Genomic DNA, 12,286 nt, shown 5'->3' on the forward strand with positions numbered 1-12,286 from the left:
CTTTATTGCTTGCTCAATATACAGATTGAATAACATCGGGGAGAGGCTACAACCCTGTCTCACTCCCTTCCCAACCACTGCTTCCCTTTCATGCCCCTCGACTCTTATAACTGCCATCTGGTTTCTGTACAAATTGTAAATACCTTTTCGCTCCCTGTATTTTACCCCTGCCACCTTCAGAATTTGAAAGAGAGTATTCCAATCAACACTGTCAAAAGCTTTCTCTAAGTCTACAAATGCTAGAAACGTAGATTTGCCTTTCCTTAATCTTTCTTCTAAGATAAGTCGTAGGGTCAGTATTGCCTCACGTGTTACAACATTTCTACGGAATACAAAGTGATATTCCCCGAGGTCGGCTTCTATCAGTTTTTCCATTCGTCTATAAAGAATTGGCGTTAGTATTTTGCAGCTGTGACTTATTAAACTGATAGTTCGGCCTGTGTATAAAATAGAAAAATATACAGTATATCATCTCATACCCAGCGAGGAGCACATACAACATATAGTTTATCCGCCTATGTAAAAAATAGAAAAATATGCAGTATATCATCTCATGCGCGGTGGGGAGCACATGCAACAACTAGCACTGTGTGGCGTGTACTAGATTCAACTTTACTGAGCCTACACACTGATCTTGAGAATTTTTCGTTTTTAATTATAATACTGCCATTCCTGAAAAAAACACAGATTCTCATACCCAGAATAAGATGCAAGATAACTACTTTCTCACATGCTTTGCTGCGTTGCACGAATAAAAAATGCAAGTATGTAATCCTGCTCCTGAAGATTATGGTGTTATCGACCGAAACGCTTAGTGATGCACGAAATATGCTACTAACACAGAAAGATGCTTGATTTATATCCCTTAGTACTGGATATCTTTACAATGAAACACTTGCCACAGCAATGCTGTTTGGTAATTAGTAAACACGTTACGAGTAAGCTATTTTCTGCGTTGTCCTGGTATCACATGACTTGTCGACAACAGTTCATAAGGGGAGGTACTCACTACACGTCGACAGCGTGCGAAAATTCTTGACAAAAAAACGTGATTGCAGCTAACGCAACTAGTTGTATGACATAAGGACGTAGGGTCTACATCTGCTAAGTAACTGCTGTCATGTAATGGGCTAACGCCTGCTTACCGTGTGTTCCAGACTGGAAGCTGGACTCTGCCTGTACGGGTCCGACCTGGATGAGACGACGACGCCTGTGGAAGCTGGACTCTCGTGGCTGATTGGTGAGTGAATTCTGGATATGGGATTACCCAATGGAACCGCTACAGTCGGTGGAAATGAGAAAATTCTCTTCACGCTCTCGTTACAGTTGTGAATAAAACGTGTAAAATACAACTTTGGTATCACGAGCGGAAAATTTCGAAATGCCACGGACGTATAGACGACGATCTTATGCACAAATTCTACTACTGCTTTTCTTCGTGTTCGCCAAATTCTACCTTGACCAGCGAGGCCACCAAATCTCTCTCCAACTCAGAATTTTTCGAGCTTTATGGGCAAGACCCTCCAACGAGCTTTGGACTTTCGTGATCTACCGCGCCAGTTGGACAGAATCGAGCAGAATCTCTTTCAGGAGGACATCCAACAACTCTTATCAATCAGTGCCAAGCCGAGTAACTGTTTCTATAAGTGCCAGGAGGTGGACCAACAGGTTGTTTACGTCCTCAATATCTGAAGCTCTTCCTCTTGAATAAGTCATTCATTTTTTCTGAAACTGTAAGGAAAGGAAAATGGGAGGAACAAATATACACCGACAAATATGCCGGCGATCAATGAAAGAGGAGAATACAGGAAAAGATTAGAATGTCAACGTGGAGCCGACAGGAGAAACAGAAACTGAAGATCTCGGAAGAAGAGCGGAGAGATGAAGAGAAATAATGAAGAGGTTCTGGGAGAAGAAGAGGAAAATGCAGTCCACGAAGGGGCTACCCGTGGTCCTACAGAGGCCGTAACGCAAGAAGAAGAAGAAGAAGAAGAAGAAGAAACTGTAACAATTTGTTTTTCTGCACATGTACTTCACATCTGCCTGTTTCCGACCCATTCGGATAGTTGCTTCGTGATTCGTCGGCTCTTTTTTGTTGTTGTAGTGTATGTGCAGGGTGGTAAATGAAGGACTTATTTCAGTAGTGGTACAAGTCCATTTTTGTTCATATTGAGATAGAGAGTCATAAAGTTAAATGAGCGCTGAAAAATCTGCAGTTGAGGTACCGGAAATATTCAAGGATATGGCTTCTTGCTAGAGATGAACTTTTCTTTCTGTTTGTGTGGCTCATTAATTTCAGAAGCATTATAGACAGAAAAGTGGACGTGATGGACTTGTATCACTACTGAAATAAGCCCTTCAATTATTGACCTATATTGAAATAAAATCACCATAACTTCTGAACGGTTTGCGTTAGGACTTTAAAACTGCGCAGCTGGCCGCGGGGCATTATCGTAATTAGTACGCCGTGTATGGTTTGGTTTAGCGACGAAGCCCATTTTCATTTAAGTCGGTTCGTCAAAAGCAAAACTGACGCGTTTAAGGGACTGAGAATCCGCATTTCGCGATCGAGAGGTCACCTTATCCTCAACTGGTGACTTTGTGGTGCGCAGTCTCCAGTTACGGAATAATCGAGGCGATAGTCCTTGATGGCACGGTGGTTGCCGAACGGTTTGTGAAGATGATTTCATCCCCATTATCCAAAGTGACCATCTTTTTGAGAAGATGTGGCTCATGCAAGACGGAGCTCGACCCTATCGAAGCAGGAGAGTGCTTGGTGTCCCGGAGGAACACTTTTGGGACCGCATTCTGGCTGTAGGGTACCCAGAGGTCACTGGCATGGGCCTGGATTGGCTGCCATATTCTCCGAATTTGAACACATGTGACTCCTTTCTGTGAGGCTATATTACAGGCAAGGTGTTCAGCAGTAACTCCAAAACCATTGCTGAGCTGAAAACAGCCATTCGGGACATCATCGACAGCATCGATGTTCCGAAACTTCAGAGGGTCATACAGAATTTCGCTATACATCTGAGCCACATCATCGCCAATGATGGCAGACATATCGAACATCTCATCACCTAAATCCTAATATCTGTAGTGTTGTTTACCTGTTGAATAAAAGGTGTGCATGCAATAGTTTGTAACTAATTTATGTTTTTTTTTTTTTTTTTGCATTTAGTTCAATACCTGGCAACCTGTACGTACAGTAAACCTGGACTTAAGACAGTCATACCGTTGTAGTGATGCCATTGTAGGATAGTTAAAAATGAGGAAATGGTAACATTGACTGCAATAAAGCACTATAACATGTAGAAAAATAATAAGAATAAGAGGTTATTTATTTGTCACACGACCGGTTTCGGGTTTGCGCCCATCCTCAGATGCTTATACATTCATGTACATGTTTATACTTCTGGAGATTAATAGAGATGAAACACCATTATTATAGTTACGCTGTGATGATAGTTTTGCACACTTAGTTACACACTTATTATCATTTTCAAGTCCATATTTCAAGGAAAGGTCCCGAGTTCGAGTCTCGCTCCGGCACACAGTTTTAATCTGCCAGGAAGTTTCATATCAGTGCACACTCCGCTGCAGAGTGAAAATCTCATTCTGGACGCACTGTATGGTTTGGTTTAGCGACGAAGCCAACTTTCATTTGACTGTGTAACTATGTGCCAAAACTGTCACCACAGCGTAACTATAATAATGATGCTTCATCTCTATTGATCTCCAGCAGTGTAAACATGTGCATGAATGAATAATCACCTGAGGATGGGCGCAAGCCCGAAACCGGTCGTGTGACAAATAAATAACCTTTAATTGTGACTGGTAGCGGATATTTTTCTACACCATATGAAGGAACAGTCACGGAGTTCGACAGCATCCACTATGGATAAAATTCACTTAAACCACTATAAGTTTCCTAAATTTTTCTTGTACAGTTTAAGGAACTTGCTTGCAAACTGAGCTGTAAGAAATTCGTTTACCATTATTTGTGCAGTGTTATGCTTACAAATAGAATGGTGAAGTTTCTAACACATTGTTTACCCTAAGTTATTTATTAAATAATTACTTTGCATTGCAGTATCACATATAGCACAGAAATGCATTATAGGAAGCGAAGCATAATTAAATTGCATTTAGGTACAGCACTGTACCGAAATTTTGGGTCATGGATTGAATGAATGTGCCTGTCTATAAAATATCCCTTAGCCAACAATGAACAGGCATGATGAAAATAAAAGGGAAAATTTAGATTGAGATATAATATTTTATGACCGCTTTAAAGTGTTTTCCAACGACGGTGAAAATGAATTGGAATAACACATTCTGACATTTGCAGGGATTATTTTGGATTCGAGCATATTGGGTGTAAGAAAAGTTGCTTTGAGAGTTCAGAACGAACGGATTTCCCCATAATTTCAAAGCAGAGGAAGCCATGGTGAGCAAAAAGTGGGACGATGGTGTCTATCCGCGAAATATCACCGAATCCAAGGGAAATTATGAAAGCTCGAATGAAGGCAACAAGATCTAGCCAAGGGGACTGTGAGCTGAGTAGCTGCTAATGAAAAAAATAGCCGAATTAAAGGACGCGAGATCTAAAACTACAGCTAAACCTGTCAAAAGGATGTGTTTAAGACACTCTACAGAGAAGTCACCACAGATACACATTCCTAAAACAGGGGAATAGTATTGCGAGTTGTAGGAGTAAGGCTGGATGTAAAAAAGGATCAGCTGCATGAAGTGCAAAATGTGGATTCAGGCAAAGTGTGGGATGGGTAGAAGAAGTCAACACGTTATCTAAGAACTAAAATATGGAAAATTTTCTTAAACTTTGACTAATATGTATCTTCGACCTCAGGGACATAATTTATAAGTGTGGCACAACTTATGAATCCAGTGGTACAAATTAGGAAACCAGATTCCTAATTTGTACCACTTGCGTATGTTTAGAAATTTAAGTGTAGTCAGCTTATTTTTCTCAGACTTTCCATTCATTAAATCAGAAACAATGAGAGTAGTCGGCTGTTGAGGATGAAATTATACAAATAATTCTTTAACTTACTGCTTATGCTATAATAAATAAAAAATTTAAAAGTTGGCACAGTTAAGGCAGGTGTCCCGTGTATGTTTGTATGTCTTACATGCATCACACGCTCTTCTTCTATACTAACCACATTCGAAAGGAATTTCTGAATAAGAACCACGCTGTCTAATATCTCCTTGTACAGACTGTTTCACAATTCATGTTTCACACTTCTAGAGGTGTAGACGAGACTTAGCAGATCAAGTTGTACATTGGAACCCATGACCAGGAACGTCATCCGACGATGCTACAGAGCGTCGAAGTTACAGGCAATTCAAGAACACATGCAAATATTTTAATATGTTATTCTAAAAGTAAAACTAAAGAAAAAAATTCATATAAACACAGGTCCGCAAATATTTAGTTATGGAGTTATGGCTAACAAAAGATTTTGCTTGAACTTTAGCAAATTCGCTAATATGAACCCATCGCAAAACTATATGAGGTTCAAGTAAAGCACGATTTCCATTTATTTTGTTGTTATTAGTCTGGTGAATCTAATAAAACATATCCCAGACGTGTATCTGCAGTAGTTTTCCAGAACATCCAGTAATGTGGCTGCACTAAGTTGTTTTAGGAGTTCCAAAATTATTTTTCAAATTTAAATTCTCATGAATATGGACACCTAACAATTTTGAAGCTTCCACCCTATGTATTACTTCATCACCATTGTTACACTTATCACTGGTGCAGTACCCCTACAGGTGCATAACTGAATGTGATGTGTCTTTGTGAAATTCAGGGTGAGACCATTCGCAGAAAACTAGTCAATGATACTTTTGAGAACTTTGTTCACCATTTCTGTGTGTATACTGGGAGTGATTGCAATACTGGTTTCATCTTCAAAAAGAAATAATTCTTCTTGTTGTACATTACATGGTAGATCATTTACGTATATGAGAAACAGTAGTGGACCTTAGATTGAGCCTTGGGGAACCCCATACGTGATTTCTCCCCAGTCAGAATTATGTCCCTGCTAACTACAACTTTCTGCATTCTTTTGGTTAGGTATCACATGATCCATTGGTTGGCTATACTACCAGTTCCGTAAACCTGCAATTTATCTAGGAGTATACTATGATTAACACAATCAAATGCCTTGCGTAGGTCACAGAGAATACCTATCAGTGCTATTTTGTTTTGCATGTAATAGCTGGTGTGTGAACATGTAACTGTCATTCTCAGTAGAGCAACCCTTCTGAAACCCAAACTGAGATTTGTTCATCATCATCATCAGTGTTCTGCCAAAAGGCAGGTTTTCACATGGTAGTTCTCCAGGCTGTCCGGTCTTCTGCCATCCTCTTCAGGTCTGCACAATTTCCTCTTCCCTTTATGTCGTCTATCACCTTGTATCTCCTTCTTCCTCTCAGTCTTCTCCCACAAACCAATCCTTTCAAAGCATCTGCTAGCAAGCACTCCCTTCTCAATAAATGTCCCAACCAGTTCTTTTGCCTTTCTCTTACAACCTTCAGCAGACATCTTCTCTCACCAAGCCTTTCCAATACTCTTTCATCACTCACTCTTTCCATCCAGCTCATCCTCTCCATTCTCCTCCACATCCACATCTCAAATGCTTCTAACCTTTTTTCATCCTCTCGTCTCAGTGTCCATGTTTCTGCCCCATATAGGGCAGACTGTGATTTGTTGATATATATATATATATATATATATATATATATATATATATATATATATATATATATTCACCTAACGTTACCGCTGGATATATTTCGTAAACCACATCAAATACTGACGAACCGATTCGACAGACCGAACGTGAGGAGAGGGGCTAGTGTAATTGTTTCATACAAACCATACAAAAATGCACGGAAGTATGTTTTTTAACACAAACCCACGGTGATGGACCTTAGGTACAGAAGAGACTGGAACTGCGTATTAGGTCCACATACTAACACCTCTTTATTGGTCTTTTTCACTGACGCACATGTACATTAGCATGAGGGGTGAGGTACACGTACACACGTGGTTTCCGTTTTCTATTACGGAGTGGAATAGAGTGTGTCCCGACATGTCAGGCTAATAGATGTTCAATGTGGTGGCCATCATTTGCTGCACACAATTGCAATCTCTGGCGTAATGAATGTCGTACACGCCGCGGTACATCTGTTGTAATGTCGCCGCAGGCTGCCACAATACGTTGTTTCATATTCTCTGGGGTTGTAGGCACATCACGGTACACATTCTCCTTGAACGTACCGCACAGAAAGAAGTCCAGAGGTGTAAGATCAGGAGAACGGGCTGGCCAATTTATGCGTCCTCCACGTCCTATGAAACGCCCGTCGAACATCTGTTAAGGGTCAGCCTAGTGTTAATTGCGGAATGTGCAGGTGCACCATCATGCTGATACCACATACGTCGACGCGTTTCCAGTGGGACATTTTCGAGCAACGTTGACGGATCATTCTGTAGAAACGCGATGCAGTGCTCTCCGATACACACGATCGAACAGCGGAGGAGGGGTACTCAAGCGTCAACTTTAGGTTACAATATCTCCGGATGTAATTAACATTTTACAATGCAACAAACGGCACTGATTACGTATTTGTTTGTATGTTCAGATGTGCTAACAAAACCAACGGGGTTCCATTTAAAAAACGTGGGTTTGTGTTAAAAAACATACTTCCGTGCATTTTTGTATGGTTTGTATTAAACAATTACACTAGCCCCTCGCCTCACGTTCGGTCTGTGGAATCGGTTCGTCAGTATTTGATGTGGTTTACGAAATATATCCAGCGGTAACGTTATGTGACTCACCCTGTATATATATGTGTGTGTGTTTCTATGGAGATGCCTAGTTTTCTGTAGATGTGTGCAGCAGCTGGGAGAGTGCGTTTTGTCCTTACAGCTAAGAAACGGCGAGCTTCGGCGGACTTCCCCGGCGCCGGCGTGATCCTGGAGCAGCTGCGCTCTGGGCCCCGGAGGAGGCGCGTTGGGCTGCGCTGGGAGGCGGGACCGCCAGCGCGCGCGGGGGCGGCGGTGGTGGCCGCCCTCAGCGACGCCGCGCCAGCGCAGGTGGGCCGCGTCACCAGCGGCTGCCCGTCGCCCTCGCTGGGCGGCAGCGTCGCCCTCGCCTATGTGGACTCGCAGTACTCGAGGCCCGGCACCTCACTGGCTGTCCAGGTGCGCGGCCGCGACGTGCCCGTAGAGGTGTGCCGGCTGCCATTCGTGCCGCACCGCTTCTACAAGAAGGACCAGCAGTAGAGTGTACCCACCACCTGGAGTCTCAAACAGCTACGCTTTCTGGACACCAACCCTCAAGACATTTCTAGATCCATTGCCCCAGTCACCATCAGCCAATGAATCTCACAATCTTTCGATGTGCAATCACCCCATAACGGCTATGGTCAACACCAGAACCCCCATCTGGTTGCCAGACGTCCCAGCCAGCTACGATATCTTTCTGGCAGTGGGACTGAAGACATTTCTGTACCCATCACCTCAGCCACCATCAATCAATCCCAGTGTTTTGACAAGTAACACCTAAGCAGTCACCAGTAAATCCACTGTTCAACAGCTGAACTCTCTTCTGACTGCCTGGTGTCTGAAGCTGCTATATTTTGGGCACCACAGCTGAAGACGTTTCTACATTCACCTGCTAAGTCATGATCAGCCAATGAATATCTTAGTCTTTCAACAAGCAGCAGCTCAGTAATCACCCAGTAACTTCAGTGCTCAACGCCAGGACTCTGATCTGGCTGCCTGGCGTCCCAACCATCCAATACCTGGTGTGAAGACGTTTATGTATCCATCATGTCAGCTATCATCAGTCAGTAAACCTCTCAGTCGTTAGACAAGTAGCACCCCGGCAGTAACCAGTAAATGCAGTGGTCAGCAGCTGAATGCTCTTCTGGCTGCCAGCTATATTCTGACGCCAGGGCTGAAAACGTTTCTTCATACACCTGCTAAATCATCATCAGCCAATGTATCGCTCACTGTTTTGACACACATCATCTAAACATTCACCAGTAAATCCACTGTTCAACAGCTGAAATCTAGCTTCCTGGCATCTCAAGCTGCTATATTCTGGCACCACAGCTGAAGACGTTTCTACATCCACCTGCTAAATCATCATCAGCCAATGAATCGGTCACTGTTTTGACACACATCACCTTAGCAGTCTCCAGTAACTGTAATGGTCAACATTTGGACTAGCTTCTGGACCAATGTGTCTCAACCAGCTTGAATATCATTTGCTTTCTGACCCCTAGACTGATGATGATGCTACATCCATCAGCTCAGTGATCTTCAGTTAATGAACCTCCAACTGCTTTGACAAGCATCGACTCAGCAATCACCAATAGCTACAGCTAATGATCTTTCCTGAAGCATCACCTCAACCATTAGTATTCGTTAAATGTATTGATGTTTTTTCAGTGAGTTTTACCTTAGCCATCAGCTTCTCGCAACCCTACATATAGGCCAAGTATGTCGTTTGATGAAACTTGGTGCTGAATTCTACCACTGGGGCTGATAATATATCTACCGCTCAATTCTGACACCAGGACTGAAGACGTTTCTACAACCACCTGCTAAGTCATCATCAGCCAATGAGTCGCTCACTGTTTTGACACACATTACATTAGCAGTCACCAGTAACTGCTATGGTCAATATTTGGACCAGCTTCTGGACCAGTGTATCTTGACCAGCAACGATATCACCTGTTTTCTGACTCGTGAACCGAAGGTGCCTCTACATCCATCAGCTCAGCCATCTTTAGTTAACGAATCTCCCACTGCTTTGTCAAGCATCACCTGAGCAACTACCAGTAGCTACAGCTAATGATGTTTCCTAAAGCATCATCTTATCTATTAATATTAGTTGAATGTATTGATGGTTTCTCAATCACCAGCTTCTCACAACCGTAGATATTGACCAGGTACATCTTTTGATGAAACTTGGTACTGAATTCTACTACTGGGGCACACGATGTCTCTACACCTATCAGTTCGTCAATCCAAAGATGTTACTACAACATCATCTCATCAAACATCAATGAAGTGGAGGAGCAATTCACCCATTATATATATATATATATAAAATCAAAACCTACATTCTCCTCAGCCTTTCCTGTTTCTTCGTTATTTATTATTTCAGTGTCATCTTCAACTGCACTATTTCATACTTCAACTCTGTAACTAATTCACAATTTGTTTCTCTGGCTCCATGTCTCTGACTACTGATTTCCTTCTTTCTCTCGTTATTTGCTGTCCATATATCTGTGCTAATGGAATTACACCTTCAGTATATGAAACCAAAAAAAATACGCTATTTAACAAGATATTTATCATTTGTACTATTTCTGTTTATAATCGGATTCATCTTTACATCAAGCTATATACTCATTCTAACTAGATACTTTTCACTTCTCTTACTGTCTTTTGCAGTGCAGATATTCATCTGCTCATCATTGTAGTTTCTTCTAATCTGAGCTTTGGACTGACTATTTTCCTTAAGCTGCACTTCCTGCGTACCAGTTCTCCTACATCTTCCCATTCTTCCAGGGTGACATCACCATAATTGCAACCTTCATACTTCTACATTACTATTACAACTCCATTTCTTTTCCACAACAGGTCTTCAATGGTAGGCGTAATATAAGCACCTGTCCTTTGCACCATTTTGTCTTTTTCTCTGTGTGCACATATTATTACCACATTTCATTTTCTAACAGTGTTTCCTCTCTGTTGCTTTCCGAAGTTGCATGTACAGTACAGTAGCTTTGAGTAACAAGGTTGAGTTCTTGAAATCTCTCTTCCGTTACTAATGCAACTGTCAGAATTTCGCTGCAATATCATTCCTTTTACTCAGATCAAATATATCGTCTCTAAAAATATTTTAAGCTTTTCTCTGTGCTCCTTATTTCAGTCAGCGATTAACAAGCGTGACACGCCTTAACGAAACCTGAAGTGCAAGCCCACAACTGGCAACACACCTTTTGTACCTTTACATAAATATAGCGATTTCTCTCGAAATCTGTCTGATCAAATACTTCAAACAAAGATAGAGCTGTTTTATATTATTCGCTGTTACTCACAGTGAATGTATTTTTTTCATAAGTTCACCTGGGTTTTCTGCTGGTCACTTTGAATCATTGAAATTACAGAACTCTGCAATCACAACTGTTAGTTTACAGTTTCAAGAGCATCGTATTTTCTATGATGTCGTGTGACTGTACTGTATTCTGTGAATGTTGGAAGAACAAGTTGCGAAACCCAACACTGTATGTACTTGCCACAATTAGATATCACGCGTGCATCTGGAAGAATTTGCAGACGGTATCTCAAACCAGGACAATATGAGTGGGACAATTTGAAAACGATACGTCACGAAAACTGTGTGATGACTGATAACTACTCTGTGTTATTTGTCAGAAGTATATTTTTTATATCATTGTAATTTTGCTCAAAAATAAATAAAGGTAGCAGCATAATAGAAGTCAAACAAAACAGGTTTTAAGTTTTTGTACCCGTCATTGTTACATTCAGTTCCACTTTCTCCCTTTCCTTCTTCGCATCCTTCATTTCCGGCGCGTTGTCTCCACCTTGACAACGTCGCCCCTCATTTCAACTCTTCACCGTTATGCTCTTAGCCTCTATAAGCAATGCAAAGGGTGACGAACACTCGCCTTTCAGTTGCTACGCCAATGTAAATTTAAAATCATATTATTAAATGATGTAAGCATCCCAATGAAATTATTCTGCAAAAAGTGGAAAACGAGTTTTCTTAGAATAATTAAATATTAAACAGACTGCACTGCAAAGTAGTCTGTTTAGAATTCCTCTTTGATTGACACTTTGGTCGGTACACGTGGAGGCGCTAAGCAATGTTGCCATGTCCCGTACACAACACACACATGTCCTCACACTTCATTTCGCTCCCAGAAATGCACAAACTATTCCATGTACTATGTTTAAGCTGGTAACACTGTCATTTGGGTGAGCTGAATTTTGTTTTCATTTTAGGTTTATTTGCGTGTTGCACTTGAAGATGATACACAAAAAGTTTATGAAAATGCATTTCCTGACGACGTTACTGAATTTTCAACATGCGAGAAATATTATTGTTATTTAATTTGGGTGAAGACATTATACGTACTAAATCTTAAGAAAACATCATATTTTCACCTGCACCAAATCAAAGCGCTGGGTAATTTCAATTAAATGCGACGC

At 41.4% G+C, this 12,286-nt stretch overlaps 1 protein-coding gene across 1 annotated transcript in view; it reads left to right on the forward strand.

Annotated features, from left to right (window-relative positions):
- Positions 1–11,543, forward strand: part of LOC126215244 (aminomethyltransferase, mitochondrial) — a 196,300-nt gene extending 184,757 nt beyond the window's left edge. Inside the window, exons 5-6 of the mRNA XM_049941911.1 lie at positions 1,158–1,240; positions 7,962–11,543. Of these exons, the coding sequence (XP_049797868.1) occupies positions 1,158–1,240; positions 7,962–8,317 (439 nt within the window). The 3' untranslated portion in view covers positions 8,318–11,543. The remainder of the gene's footprint in view (positions 1–1,157; positions 1,241–7,961) is intronic.
- Positions 11,544–12,286: the final 743 nt, after the last annotated feature.

The sequence above is a fragment of the Schistocerca nitens genome, chromosome 12 (assembly GCF_023898315.1).
Source record: "Schistocerca nitens isolate TAMUIC-IGC-003100 chromosome 12, iqSchNite1.1, whole genome shotgun sequence".
NCBI classification, from domain to species: Eukaryota; Metazoa; Arthropoda; class Insecta; order Orthoptera; family Acrididae; genus Schistocerca; species Schistocerca nitens.